Genomic DNA, 16,293 nt, shown 5'->3' with positions numbered 1-16,293 from the left:
CACTTAAATATGCAACTTGGGAAAGACTATTCCCTTCCATTGTTATCCCTCCCCAGTGTGCCACTCCCTACCATTGAAGCATACTTAAATATGTGGCTGCCAATACAGTGCCCCAAAGTATTCTGTGTCATTCTGTGTATTTTGATATTGTATCAAGCATAAATTAACATTTTTTCTTCTCATCCTGTAAACACTTAAACAGGGAAGCTTATGTAGACCATGTATTATTAAATGGCAAAGAAAGCAGATGCATATTCATATTTGCATATGTAATCCACAGTGTTAGTAAACAATAGGTTATATATCATTTTGGCTTTTGATAGAATTTGATAAAATTTGACAGATTTGAATAATTAGATAACAGAGCACAAGGCTTACCTTGAGAACATAGTAAGTGTAGCCCTGAATCTTTCAATTCTAATTTAAACCTTACTTCAGGGCTTTAGGCATTACTCTAGCCTACAGAAAGGCTTATTTGAGTACTTGATGACCTGCAGAAGATTATACAGAAAGTCTCTGACAAAGCAGCAAGTAGAACCAGTGTATTTAGGTATTAAAATGATGACCTAAACCACTAGACTGACCCTTTTGTTTCTCCTTGATTTTAATGAGACTTGATTTTAATGAGACAGTTTCACAGGCTGTGACACTTACAGGAGATGTTTGCATTTGTACATTAGACCTACTTGTAAATTTATTGAAATATCAGGAAAGAAAATTTACAACAATCTTAATGTAGACAAGAACATGCTAAAAAAAAAAAAAATGTTAAATAGCATGCAAAGAGTGTTTATGTACTAAGGGATTTAATATGTAGATGTTATTTATTACTATGTTACATGCAGTCTTCCATGTATGCACTCTTTGAAACTGCTTATGCTTTTAATTGAATTTTTATTTGCATGACAGAAAGCAGTTTGCAATGTTTTTTGTAAGAATCCTAAGCTCATAGAACTGATAATAATGTGTATTGTTTATATATACATATATAGAATATGCATAAAATACAGTATATATTATATATAATGTAAATACAGTTTATATGTATTTAAAACAGACTGTGATATAAATGTATATATCTCCAGCTTGAATTCTTAATTGATAATGAATTTTATGCACCCCTATCTCAAATGCTTAAAGCCTGAAAGTGCTTACACTAAACAGTCAGATATCTATTGCAGAGAAAGGCAGACTTCATTTTCTTACCTGCTTTTTTAATTTCAGGGACAGCTGTCTTCTCATGAGCTTTCTCTTTTTTTCCTTCTTTTTCTGAGATTTAATTAAAGAAAGTCATTTGATATGCTATAACTCTGAATCATACACTCAAATATGCATTCAGCCAAGCCCTGATGGGCACATGTTGAAAAAAGTGACTTATTTGGGAGTTTAGTTCAGATTATTCCCTTATAGCACTCGCACCCAACTAGCCACAGAGCAATCAGCTGAAAATGAAAATTAATCAGCATGCATCAACTATGAATGATTTGGACCCTAAATAATTCATCAAAAGCTAGGCAAAAATCATCAGTGCATGAACATGGTACCTTTTAGCTTTAGCTCTAGTAGCAATGAAATCATTAATAAATAATAAATGACACAAATATTTTCCCATGAAAGCAAACCCTTAGTGGATTTTTGATGCTTCATGGGAATGAATGGTCCAAAATGTTACTTAGATGCATATCAAAGCTTTGCAGTTTGATCACTGTAAGTTTTGGGTATGATTCTTAAAAAAAAAAAAAAAAGCATCAAAAAAACGACCCTTAGAAAGTGGCACACAGTGAACCAAGTGATACGTTGCTATGCCCGTGAGTTTTGTGTTTGGTAATATCACCATGTTCTGCTATTTATAGGGACCTCGCTAAATTGTCTGACAAGCAGATAGCTGGCCACCAGACAGTATTGTGTTACTAGTCAGAAAAATTGTTCAGAAAATATCAGCCACTAAACACATCAGACATCAGGTACAGAAGAAACAGTAACATGCAAATTATGATTAAGGAACTAAGAGAAGGACAATATAGAGACAGAAGCATGGGACTACAAACAAACAAACAAAACCAAACAAAACCAAACAAACAACAATAGGCTTTGAGTCAAAAATTGGAATAAGACCAATAAGAAATGTTCCCAAACCATACCTTTCTTCTTAGTTTCAGTAACAGACCTCCTTATATCAGTCCTTTTCTTTTCATCCTTTCTTTCTAAAGAAGGAAAGAGAAGTTCAACTATTTTCACGTATATGTACGCATGTCTGTATATATATATAAATAATATATTATTAATAATAAATTAATATAATATATTAATATATAATATACATTAATATTAATATATAATATTAATTATTAATAATATATAATAATATATTAAAAAATTCTCATCAACAAAAAGGCAAATTTGTCATCTTCAGATTGTGCTGCATGGCTTTGGGTGTTGACAAAGGTAATGTAACTATAAGAGTATGTTTTTTTTTTTTTTGGTGATGCTTTATTATGGATTTATGTGGATAAAAACAAACAACAACAACGACAAAAAAAACAGGTTTTATTACTGTACAAAATGTCACAAACACGGGAGCACAAGCCTTCAAGCAAAAATCTTTTCTTTGCTTGAAAATTATTTTGGGTATAGGAGTGTTTCCAGAAGCCAGCAGATCCTAGAAGTAATTATGCTATTATCGCTTGCATATACTAACATGAAGATAAAAGAAAAGTGAAGAAACTTACTTTTCACTTCCTTAGTTACCACAATAGACTTCTCTTCTGCATGAAAAAATATATACAGAGAATTAAAAAAAAAAAAAGTACTGCACAACATACTTCCTAAACCAAAACAAAAGATATGTATGCTTGATGTAAAAAATCATATTTTTATAGAGTACATGAATTCCACAGTCTGTCCATGATGGTTTCATAAAAAAGTTATTTTGCTTTTGGCTTCAGGCTCCATATTCCTTCCTTCCATGAACATGCTTTGTGATATGCAAGTTTCTTAACCACACGTAGTGTCAGAAGATTCTTGTGTATATATTAAAAGTGTATCTTAATATTCTTGTTGTTTAGCTCTTGGGTTCCCTAGTGAGAGTCTCTCTCTCTCTCTCTCTCTCTCTCTCTCTCTTTTTGAGAAGCTGTTCATAAACTCTTGCTAGAGAACATGGCCATCTCCTCAAGATTGAAGACTCTTCAACATTAGATTACACATAAACTGTTTCACAGCTCCATTTTCCTGTGCTACCTATGACTTTTATGACTTTTCAGTGTTTCATTTCTACATGTAATCAACATACTTCCATCTTTCCACTAACTTCTACTCCTAATAGCTAGACTGAAGTGCTGCTAGTATTTCTGTGATCTCTCTTTTTTATCTATCTATCTATCTATCTATCTATCTATCTATCTATCTATCTATCTATCTATCTATCTATATTTATTTTGAGAGCCTCTGTTCTGGTAAAGCTGTTGACTACTCCATTCTTCCAGTTAGATTAATTGCTTTCGCTTCCATACATTTCTGGTGCCAGGTGATGCACAGGATGCCCAAGGTCCTTACAAACAAAAAGATTCTTTTTAATCAGAAACTATTTTGGCCTTTGTGCACCATGTCACAAGCTTCTGGTGCCCAGCTTTGCCACATAAAATATGCTCCAAATATCACAGCAAGGTTCAGAGACATATCTGTCCTGAGAGCCGTGAACTGAGACATGGTGCTTTGAGTAGTGGAGCTTTGCATGGAGGACATATGGAAGGTAGCAGGAATTTTTACTGCAATTAACTTAAAGTACAAAGATAATATATCCCTGGCTGCAGAGGTTTTATTGCTAAGTCTGTCCACCAATTAATTCCACTGACATAATTTTCTAACATCAGAGTCTTGAGTTGAAATATTTAGTTCCCAGGGGGCCTAGAGACATCTGTATTTGTTATGAAATTTCTAGAGGATGATTACAGAGAAATATAAAAGGACTGTGGCCCCTATTTGCTGTTAGTGCTGCCCAATCCGATGTATGCAATCTTGGTCAAGTCTCAGGAAAAACAGTCACAAGGCTTCCATCCAAATCTCAGTTGCATCTAGCCCCATTTGATGCACCTACTGTACAGAAGTACACCTACTACTGAAAGAAGTTTATGTAAATGAGATGATAAACTTGATAAATGGGTATTATGGGAAGAGTCATTTGTGATTTAAGGAAGCAGTTCCATTTCTTGAATAAATTTATTTCCTGTAACCTGAGTAGTTCACATTTAGATTGTGGCATATTTAAGTGTATATTTAACACCAGAAAAATTGTCATTTCTGAAACAGTAAATGCAGTGGTTTTCCTTCCGATATGTACATAGCTAAATTAAGAGGTAGAGCAAATAAATAAATAGGAGATTAGACAGGTCTTTTGCATTGTAAAACTATGAACCCCATCTGTTAATTGAAGGTACTTTATTTTTTTTTTTTTTTTTTTTAACTAGGAGCAGTAGCAGGACTATAAATCTCCATGGATCAGCTGCATAAAGAGGGATCATAATATGCATGAACAGTAGGTTACACAAGGAAACACAAGGTGTTTTTGATGATTCAGGGATAGCTACAAGATGGAATTCAAATGCCATTGACTATTGAAAAAAATATTGTTGTAGTTGTTGTTACTTTTAGTTGATAATGCAAGTAATGATGTATACTTTTTTTTTTCTTTTCTTTTTTTTTTCTTTTTCCCCACCAGGAACTCTAGTCTAAAACCATGTCTTAATGCACAGGGTATAAGGGATATACAAATAAAAAGACTTCACCTTCAAAAACCTGTAATACCTTTACAAGAATGAAATAGGGATATTAGCAGATGGTGGAGTATAAAGTAACAGACTCAGTCAGTAAGTCAAGCAATAGATGTTGCATTTAGTCAACTTATTTTGTAGACTGTCAAAAGTGTTTTGTTTAGATCAAGGAGGAAACTAAGGACTATGAAAAGGTTAAGTTAAAGCAGTGATGTGCTACAAAATGTGAAATTCTTTTTTTTTATTTGTTTGTTTTTGTTTTGTTTTTTTGACTGGGAAAAGAGTAAAACAAACAAATGCATATAGTTTTCCTAAGAAATGACTGGAGAAAAGTGACCAGCCCTAAAGCAAAGAAGCATGTGAGATAGAATTATTTATTTCTCAGTAAGTGATGAGGGCCTGAGGACATTGGTTAAAATCCAAGTGAGATTCAAAAGAGCCCAGGAAAGAGGTGTTTCAAACCAAATTACCTTTAACAGTTTTGTCAATGTCTTTTGCCTCGTGGGACGTCAACTAATGCTTAGCCAACAGTGGGAGGGGAGATAACAAAAACACGCTAACAACGCACCACTTGAAAGCAGACATGGCAAGACCAGTGTCTTACTGTGGCAGCACTGAGGGGAATCTAAATTTAGGGATACATGTGAGTTGCTAGGCATAGTGTCATGGGAATGCTGCCCAGGGAGTTGAAGATGGTGGTGCTGTGAGATTTTCCTCTCCATATCATTCCAGATGCTCCATGTACTTACGGGGACACTGACTCTGGAAGTACTTGTCAGCGCATCCCACCCGCTCTCAGAAGAAGAGGTAAGGAGGGTAGTAAAATGCAGCCACAGATACCTTCTTGTGGAGAGCTTTGGGAATAACAAAAACTAACTAGTGGGGCTGTATGCCAGACATTTGGAGATGTTTTTGTTCAAATAAGCCTTCTAAAGTTCAGACATGTATACAAGGTTTATCTGTATTTATCTAAAACCTTGTTGTCAGGAAATCTTGGGAGAAAAGCTCTTGTGAGAAGCTTTTGATATTGCCTGGCTTTGTGAAATACTACAACAGTTTTTCTTGACTGCTAATTCTGGTCCTGGCAGAAACAAGGAATAGCAGTGGTATGTGTGTACTCACACACATATAAAACAGATCAAAGTGAGTTGATTTACCTTCTTCAGTGATACTGTGTTTCAGACTGGTTGCAACAGGTAAAACTTCATTCAATTTTTCTGCAAACATTAAGTTGTCATAATTTCAAATCACCGTTCAAAAAAAAAAAAGCTATATTTTTATTTCCTATTAGTTTTCAGGAGATTAAAGTTGTTCTTCCTTTGTTTTAATTGGTGACTGTCTCTGCTGAACTCAGTGAAAGCTTTATTCTTGATTTCATTACATTTACACTTTTGATGAGATTTCTTTCCCCTCTGCATTTTGCTTTGGGCGGAGAATATCAATGACTGGTCATTGACTTTTGATATTAGTGTCACTCGTTTTCACACAGGACCCTTTTATTAACCATAATACTTAAAAGAAGAATGCAAGGAAATATTTCTGCTTGGTTCAGGATGTCAAAGAAACTAAAAAATATTTCAACTACATCTAAATTTCTAGTCAAAATTGACTTCAGATATTTCTGAAAAATCCCTTACTTGAGTAAGAGTGTCCTTGTTGGCCCAATTATTTTCTCTGTGAGAAACAATTTTGTCTTGTCTCATCCGTACTACTGAAAAGTCAATAAAGAGCAAAGAATCTTAAATCATATTAATCTAGCTGTCTTAGAATTAATTCTTCTCACACGCAAACTCACATACATACACACACTTGCACATTCTTCCTAAATTATAGGTGTGTACTTAGGTCAAAATTATGTAAATTTTCAGCAAAGTTCTGTTTTAAACTTTGCATTTCAGCAGATTAACACAATACAATTTATTGTCTTACTGAGCAAATGAAAGACTAATTGGACACACAGGTCATTGGAGATATAGCACACCATGATGTCCTAGGCAGTCTCTAAAGCCTGATTTTGCTTATTGAAACCATTTCACTGTTTTTAAAACCTAATCTGAAATAGTATTTGGCAGCTTAGAAGATTCCTTCATGGAGATATTTTCAAGTTCTGCAGAAAGTATGCAACAGCAATATCATGCTTGAGATTCATGGTGCTTTCATGTGACCTTCATAAGTATTTCTCATTTCTTTCTGGAATGATTACAGGCTCCATTTTCATAGCTCTGTTGAATTAAGCACCAAAACTGTTTGCTAATAGCAGGGGTCCGTATGTTGCCCTCGCTAAACAACACAGTAGGGAGCAAAGGAGTACAAATACCAGGGAAACGAAGCCAGAAAATGCATGCTAATGGAAAAAAGAGTTGGCATGCCAACCTCCATGACATGACCAGCAGTAGGAAATCCATTGCATAACAGCTAATGGCAAATATGATGCAAATATGATTGTGATGAAGAATTAAATTCCCAGGGGAACACTGACACCTTATGGTACTACCTTCCTTTGCAAGATCCAAACTAATGGAGGTAAGGCAGCAGGGTTAGCCTTCTCTGTACTTGTTAACATTCTTACTAGGCAACATGAATCGACAGCAGCACCAATTGTGTCACCTGTGCTGGGAAGGGTTTTGATCATGCCTTTTATGGTTCATGCTTTTGAGCAGGAATGTCTGAGGTTTAGGAAGAAGAGGTGACCAGGCAATATATGACCTCTTCTTCAGGGATTTGCCTCATGGAATTTCAGCATTTGAAAGAGCAGAGAATCTTAATCCATGTAAGTATTCTCCGTTTGCAGGTTCATCATATGCAAAAGGTTATTGCTTACCTGTAGTACGTAATAAAAATAAAAACAAACAAACAAAAAAACTCAAACTTAAATTATATTCAAAGTTATTTGTTTTTGTTTTATTGGGAAGATTTTGGTAAATGCTTATTTTAAACTTCATAAAACAATATAGTAAATTGGATAAATAATAATAAAAATGAGAGAGTATAGTAATATATCTATTCTAAATATATGTAGCTTTATACTTTAATTCACTTTCAACATTCTGCTAAGCACTTTTTAGTTACTGTTTAATTTTTCTGTCTTATGCTAGAATAAAAGAGCCTCATGTTATTAAGTAAAATGTCAAGCACTTTCTGAAACAGTGTGGAGTTAGGCTTTTTTCATCATAGCTAAATCATTAGAGTTTACTTCTTAAATGTCTAATCTAAATCATTAAATAAATCACTTTGAAATCTTGCGTAGATGATTTCATAGCTTTTACTGTATTCAGTACAGACTCATGGAAATGTCTGGCCCACATTTCTCCAAATAAACAAAAAAACAAATCAACCAAACCAACCAACCAACCAACCAAAACCCAACCAAACTTGCTTTCATGCTATGTACAGAGTACCCTGTTAAAGATATCCTAATGGTTTGTTTGTTTGTTTGTTTTCTTAGCAGGTTAGTTTAAAAACTAGCCCCCTGTATTATATTTCTCACATAAACATTTTTCTTATTTATTTACCTTTGGATTAAAATTTATCAGACAATGAATTTTCATCCACAAATAATGTCAGCATTATTAAAAATGCTCTAGACAGGAGAAAAATTCAAAATTCTACATATTTTCAAGGTTTCTAGTGTATCTTTCATTTATTTTTTTTTAAAGGGTAATTGATTTTATAACATAAAAACCCAGACATTTTATAGAACAATCTGTGTACAGAAGAGAAGGTCATTGACAGACGGTACAGAGGCAGATTGATTTGTACAAGATTTATACACTTCTATACATCAAGGAAGCTTTGACAAAATGTGTATTGGCTTTAGTAATTTAGATACTCTTGGTTATATCCCCTAATGTTATATTCATGAACTGAGATATAGACTAGAATTTCTTCCTAAGATAGTCAGATAGTGTACATTCTACACAGCATCAAAGTTAGATGCAGATTTATGTTTCAATGAGAATTTAGCCTCCACAGGAATTGCGGAGGAAGTTAAAGATACGTATCCCACAGTAATTCAATTTACTGCATTCTGCAAAACTGTAATTGGAGAATTCAAACAGTGATCTTTTTTTTTTTTTCCATCACAAAACCTCCACAGATGTTTCAGATATGTTTCCCTTTTTTTCTTCATTTAATATCAGAAATAATAGCAATATGGAAAAGAACAGGCAGTCAAAGGAGGGAGATATTTCAAAAGCCATCATGATCCATTAGCAGATCAGAACAATTATGTTGATCACTATTCTGTAATAAATGTTCTCCCACTCAAAGATACAAGCACAGATTTTTAGCACAATACAACCTGGAAGATCATAGTCAGATACGATGCTGTTTATTTACTTTTTATTTATTTATTTACTCATTTACTTATTTATTTAGCTTTTTTTGGTGGTACACAATGCTCTTCAACGTACTTTTGTGTAACAAAACATGCTGTCTGAGTTCATAGGTAACATGCATTAAGATGCCTCCCACTGAGAGAAGGATTTAGATACAGGCTTCTCACAAAGATACTCTGATCTCATGGAAAAGCAACGGAATGCTATTATGTAACAATTAATATGATGTTTTACCAATAACTAACTACATTTCTGAGCTTAGTTTTTACATTTCTAGTCTAACTGCAGCATCTTCTTTAGAGATTGCCCAGCCATGCCTGAGAACACAGCAGGGGAGGACTGTCAGAAAGGGAAATTATTTCTCAGGCAAATGGGGAAATGGAGGAAGCTAAAACCTGTGTGAATTGAGAAAAAAAGTCAAGACCTGAGAGAGCAGACACACAGAAAACCAATGTTTTCTGCAGAGCCGCACTAGGATGTCAGTGGGTAACAAAACACAAGAAAGCAAGAGTTAAAAGAATTAAAAGAAGACAACAATCAAGGAAGATGCCTATTGCAGACAAAAATTCACAGAGCCATGGAAAACAGGCAAAATCAAATTACAGCAAGCACCAGCATCCTACCTAGATGGCAGTGTCACAGTGTCAGCCAATATGAGAGTCCTACTTCCAGAAGATATAATAAAGGATGTAAAATGAGTTATTTTACTTCATGGTTGGGCAAACAAGGTTTTGCTTGGAACACAAGTAGAAGTAAGAATCAGTGTCTTCCTCTTCACAAATTTCCTTTCCTTATTTCCCTTGATTGTTGTTACTGGATCTTTTTGTTGTGGTTGTTTTGGTTTGATTTATTTTGGTTAGATTTGTTTGGGTTTGGTTTGGTTATTCTTTTCTGTTTGTAGCCTAAAGCTTCAAACTCTTCATTGAACTTTGAGTGTAAGATCTGAAGACAGCAAGTTTTTTTTTTTTTTTTTTTTTTTGAAAAGGGCCAAACCACCATGAAATGGAACAGAAATGATTTTTTCCCCTTTTCCCTTCTGATTAAATGAGCACAAAGCATGTTGACTTCCTACCAGGAGAAATCTGAGAAGTTCAGTTCATATGCATGCGTTTCAATGCACTTTATTGCATACTACACAAAACAGAATACAGGTTAAGATTATCTTACGTAGTCACTGTCTACAAAAGACTTACAATGGAGGCAAAGGAAGAGAGAATGACAGTGACAAGCAGAGAAAGGTTGATATTTAAAACATAACAACAATGTGCTGATTTTCTAAGACCTTATGAATTCAGCAGAGAATGATTTCTACTGGGTATTGGATACTATCCAGGAAAAGCTTTCTATCTGAAAGTATAAAACACTTAAAATTATTAGACATATGCTACTGCCACTACTTTCACATTATCAGAAAACAAAAACGGTCCAAGATTACCTAAGAAGTCAGTGGCAAAACAGGGCAGTAGTTAAAAAAAAAATAAAGTATTTTCAGCTTTTACCATCTGCATGGTTTTGTATCTAATCTCTGAATGCCACTGAGTTGGAATGCCTAAGGTCTAAATAGATTGGTTTCATGATTTTTCTCTGTGACAACCATTCTGTTACTTCCTAAAGTTTTACTTTTTATTCAGGGTTGGTTACTTTTATCGAAGGCCAGGCCACTTTCTTCCATAAAGTACATTTCTCAATCAATGAATGCTTGTACCTGTTCACTGTCCTTAGAATTTATAATACTATCTTTGTATTTACAATAAAACCAGTATTTTGTTTCAACCTGTCCCTTCTCCTGCTCAGTAATAGCAATGTACTACTCATAAAGGTATGCAAACATTATGAAGACACAGATAGATGTCTCTTCAGCTATTCCAGGGATTTAAATTTCTCTGACTACTTCTCTTTCTCCCTTCTGATATTATGCCAGCTAGTCTCATAATTAATTATTTTCCCAAGGGCTGAAATAAAGCTCCAGAGTTTAAGTTTCCTAAAGCCTTTATATATGTAAATATATATATGCTTGCTTTTCGTATTTGGAAACCACACAATAGTGCAATATAACAGCTTTTCACAACAGCAGTTCACAGTAATTCTTCCTTCTTCCTTTCCTTCAAAACTCTTGCATGAGTGGTGTTGCATCCTAGTGACTGGTCTTGAGCCTTAAAAAGTATTTAGTTGTATGTTTCTGAGTGCATAATCTGTCCCACAATTTGTTTGCCAAATGGGTGTTTGCCTAATTTACATTCACAATTACCTCAATTGCATGCATAAATGAGCTAATGAAACCCACAAATGTGTAACTGGTCATAAATAGTCATTTCTGTGTGCAATTGCAGTAATTGCATGCACCTCATGATTTTGAAAATCAAGAACTTAATGTTAATTTGATTCTAGTTCATGTTGTATAACAGTTATATTTAAAGATTAAGTTTATCACTCAACAAATGCAGACGTCTTTTTCCATTATGCCTTTTTTTCGTTATGGCTAATTGGTGGATAACAATGTTTAACATTTCAGGGACTTCTTTTTGCTGATAAGCCGGGTTCAAACATTTGCCTTAAACAAGCAGGATGGCAAATCTATTTATATATTATGTTGTGTCAAAGTAAATACAGATTTGTACTCCTTCCAAGAATGTATCCATCAAGAAATATTTATTTGAGGTAAAAGGGGAAGAGAGATAGTAAGTCACTTACCTGTTTTTATCTAAACATTCTGATTGAAAATAAACACATTATAGAAATCAAATTAATTTAAATGTTTGTTTCAGTCACAGGTTCTGCCAAAATCTCTCATTTTCCATTTTCAAATGCAGGCAAACCTTGTAGCATTTGCTAGTTATGCTTCTGCCACTCCATCTGCTTTTATTTTAGATCACAACTGCTTTCTGAATAACATAGAACTAAGACCTCTACAAGTAAGTGCTGTGGTGTGACTAAACAAATTTACTATATGAAATCTGATAAATGATTACATAAAAAGACTCATGTATTTTATAATATTAAATATTTTAGTATAGAGACCAAGAATGTGTTGCAGTAATGGTTTTAAGTCATCAGGTATAGTCCATTTTAAAAGTGAAACGCATATTTCAACCAGTTTATTGATATGATTAGACTGTAAACAATATAATTTGATTGCAGAGTTATGTTTTAATCTTCTGAATGTAAGCTCTGACTTCTCATTTTTTCTTTCAGTGGTTTTTGCAAAAGAGATAAATATACAGCCAGAAATATTATCTTCATTATTGTAGATAATATACAGAAAAAAAAACCACATCTGAATTACAATAGCTGAAATAGTAATCCAAAGTAAATTAAGAGGATAATGCTGATTATGCTTTACAGTTAGATGGCAACTTATAGCTAAGTTACTATATAAGCTACACCATCCAAAGAATTTTAGAGATTGGGTTTTAGTCCTGCAATCTATTTCATGCAGGAAATCCACTGAACCATCTGTGGGACTACTGAAAGGAAGATTTGTAACGCAAATATGATTGCACCATTCATAAAACTAGCCCTAGTCATTTCATCTGTTTTGTAATACAGGTTATATTTATAAACAAAATCCATTAAACAGAGAGTCAAGTTAATAAGTAGAAGACAATAAAGGAGGAAAAGACTCAAACTTGCCTTCAATAGCTGCTGTTTTCTTTCTTGGACTATGTTCTAGAAGAAGACGAGGTGATGCCATTTCCTTATGTCCTGCACGAGTACACAGGTTAAGAAACATGGATTTAATGCATTTAATAACAGGCTGTGCACATTCAGTAGAAGGATGAGCTCCCTTCAGAATTTTTTGTGTTTAAAATCTAACATTGTGCATAAAAGCTATTATCTTCTAGACATCATAGGAAGAAAATGTATTTCTCAAAAAATATCATAATTATTTTAAAGAGATACATTTTAAATCTATAAAGACCAAGTGACTCAAGCATGTGCTGAAATGCTTACAGATCTATTTTTCTTCATTAGACTAAAAACCTCAGAAGAATACTATTGTAATAATAAAGTTACATATTCATGATGCCTCTTCTACAGTAAAAGCATATTTTCTTCTGTCAAGCAAATGATCTTTAGTTGTTCCCTCAAGTCCACTTATTATGAACTTCTTGAAAGACTGGTAAAAAACATTTGTTTCTTATCCTCAACGATTATTCTTAATTTACCAGTACCAAGAAGGTCATGCACTGTAAACACTGACTAGCTTCTGATTCCAGCTGCTGAGTGAAATACCTCAACTCTCTTGGAGTGTTGAACTGTACTTTCTCACAAAATTGAACTAGGACTTCCTCTGCTAAGTACATGTCCAGATACAATGCTTTATGAAAAATATTTTCACTTATTTTCCTCAAGTATTCACAAACAGATGTATTATACTTTTATATTACTTAGGGGTTTTTTTGTTTGTTTTTTAATGCCTATTTGCAGTCTCCTTATTTCCTTCTAATTTCTTTCTCTGCTATTTATGCTTATTAGCTATCCTGTCATGGTCACTTGGAAAGTACAGTTTCTTGGGTATCCTGTGAAATAAAATTAATTTGTGAAATATAATAAAAATATAGTCATATGCACTAGCACATACTCACTGCAACTGAGCCCACATGCAATGAAGTTGTTAGGTTTCAGCTCCAGATCTACAACAAAAACTGAAAGCCATGCCTCATGACTGGTGATAGACTCAGAAGAGAAATAAATATCTTAATGATCCTTTGAAATTGCACTATCATACTTACCCCTCTCATTTTACAAAGGTATGTATACTCATGGGGAATGCGTAAGAAAATCATCATCTTGAAGACAGCAGTGGGATTTGAGCGCTATGGTCTCAATGTTATTTCATCTCATCAGCATGTGTATGATTGCAGGCAAATAATTTGCAAGCACACAATTTAGTTCACCTGTTAATTGTAAAAAAATTCACACATAGAATTGCTCAAACTGACTCACATGTCTGAGCCACTGGAAAAATGTTGAGACACTGACAAAATAAGTGTACTGAAGGCACTGTGCAACAAATGAAAAAAAATCTCAGGTTTTACACCTATTTACTGTTTTGGTGGTAACCACAAAAGGATATTTACCAATCTCACCACAGAATGACTGTAGCCTCATGTGACTGAAATGAACTATAGGAAAACTTCAGAAATCCAGATATCTAGCCATATTTTTCCAAACATTTTGTGTTTCAAATGAACATCTTGCAATTCTAAACTAAGCTAACAAGATGCTGAATACCACTTGTTTCCGTCAAGAATCTAAAAGTTACACTCATAAGTTCTGTCAACAATGAGAAGCTTCATTAATTGAATCCCTATTTCACAAAGAAAACCAAAACAATGTAACATGTAATGAAGAATGGGTAAATAATCTTATTCTTTCTCCTCGTTTTGATTAAAGTTAAAAAAAAAACACCTAAATATTTAATTTTTTTTTCTTGTTTTCTTTGCCTTTACCTAAACTAGATCACCTATCCCTAGATGGAAAAAGTGTTAAATTTTACAATTTGGAACAATTGTTTTGTGTTAAAGGTAGTAAAGGACTGTGGCTCAGAATGTTGAGTAGATAAAGAAGGACAGAGAATAATTTAGCTTGCAGTGTGATGTCTGCTGTGTGGGACAATGATCTAGCACCTTCAGGTCAAAGTACAAGATGGCCCCATTATTTTCCTGTTCTTTGTTGTAGTAGCATTTTTCTAATGATTGCACCAGTGTTAGTTAGTATAATGCCAGTGCGATACCACTTATTGCTAATGACTTGTCAAGTTCTATTTTATAGTTTTACAAGTTTTAAGCAAATCATTTATTTCATGCAAATTGACCACATGATCTAATATGAGAGTGTTTTAAGCACCAAAAGCTTAAGCTTCACAGATCAAAAACTTTCCCTTAGGCTAGAATGTTTGTTCTGAGCAGGTTCCAATCCACTCTGATAAAAAGCTTCTTTAATGTTTCCATGTGTTATTAAATGTCTTTCTATTCACTTTGATGGGAATGCAAAGGACAGTAGCTAAATAAATATTTTATCCATTCTTTTGATGAAATATGTTAAAGGGGATATCCTAAGTCAAATTTCTTTTTTTTTCTACCTTTTTCTTTCCTCTGTAAGTTATAAAGTGTAAGTGGCTTTCTGCAATGTAGAGAATTCACAAATAGAAGTAAGGAATTGGCCTCAGTAGATCAGACCATTAGTGTTAATGGTGTCTACTATCTTGATTTCAGCAGTGGCCAGTTGGACACATATCCACAATGTAAATGAAAGGAAGTCAGGATATTTCCAATGATCTTGGTGGACAACCAGTATAGTCCATGAATCATGAGAAGTCATTATCCAGATTGCTACTGTTATTACTGGACATACAACTTCTCTGCTTAAAAAATGCAGCCACATCACAGCTTTGGAATTTAATGACTGCATATTTATTACTTCTCATTTCACATGTACTGTACTACTGATTTCACATGTAGTCTTTATTTTTCCACTATGTGATAAGCTAAAAAGAATGATTTGTCTTTTAGATTTCTATGTATAATTAGTTCATGCAGTTGTGCTACAGATACCTCCTTCATGTGTGATATTGTTTATAGCTATCTGACAACATATTACAACTCATGGAAACTGATGCAGAATGGAAAGTTTTAACTTTAAGCTCATTAGAATGTGCTCACCACACAGAAAAAAAAAAAAAAAAAGGTCATGTTAAGATGTGAGTAGCTTCCTCCACTGCCTGAAAGGAAAAAAAAAATGCTGCAAAGCTGACTAGGAGCTATAAGGCACTAGATACTAAATGAATACTTCATTGAAACTAAGCTACAGTCCTCAAGCTCTGTGAAAAATCTGTCATTGGTGTTTATTAAATTGTTTGAGATGTGATGAAGAAAATCCTTCTGATTTGTTTGATGAATATTTTAGATTATATATTGCATGATAAGGAATACAAGGCGAACTTTAATTACCTTTCTTTTCTTATGATAGCGTCTCTTATTATAGTGTCAAGCATATCATGTCCAAGTACTGAGGATAAATTTATTTCTTAGGATAATAGCAAAGCATATGGATTTTCTTTCTTCCCTGATCAGTCCAGTTTGACTAGTGCAGTGACCTTAATTGATATAGTCTTTAAATTTACCTTTCTAAATCAAAAGTTCAGGGAATTAAAGAAAATATTTCTAAAATTATTATTATTCTATAAT

At 33.7% G+C, this 16,293-nt stretch overlaps 1 protein-coding gene across 15 annotated transcripts in view; it reads right to left on the bottom strand.

Moving 5' to 3' along the window:
- Positions 1 to 16,293, bottom strand: part of TRDN (triadin) — a 241,357-nt gene that overhangs the window by 121,551 nt on the left and 103,513 nt on the right. For all 15 annotated transcript variants that reach the window (XM_066994338.1, XM_066994348.1, XM_066994343.1 and 12 more), the window contains 4 exons: positions 12,734 to 12,805; positions 2,730 to 2,765; positions 2,142 to 2,204; positions 1,207 to 1,269 (listed from right to left, as the gene is read on the bottom strand). In XM_066994338.1, the coding sequence (XP_066850439.1) occupies positions 1,207 to 1,269; positions 2,142 to 2,204; positions 2,730 to 2,765; positions 12,734 to 12,805 (234 nt within the window). The remainder of the gene's footprint in view (positions 1 to 1,206; positions 1,270 to 2,141; positions 2,205 to 2,729; positions 2,766 to 12,733; positions 12,806 to 16,293) is intronic.

This window comes from Anser cygnoides, chromosome 3, assembly GCF_040182565.1.
Source record: "Anser cygnoides isolate HZ-2024a breed goose chromosome 3, Taihu_goose_T2T_genome, whole genome shotgun sequence".
NCBI classification, from domain to species: Eukaryota; Metazoa; Chordata; class Aves; order Anseriformes; family Anatidae; genus Anser; species Anser cygnoides.
The sequence above is the reverse complement of the archived record's forward strand: the minus strand, read 5'-3'. Positions and strand labels throughout refer to the sequence as shown.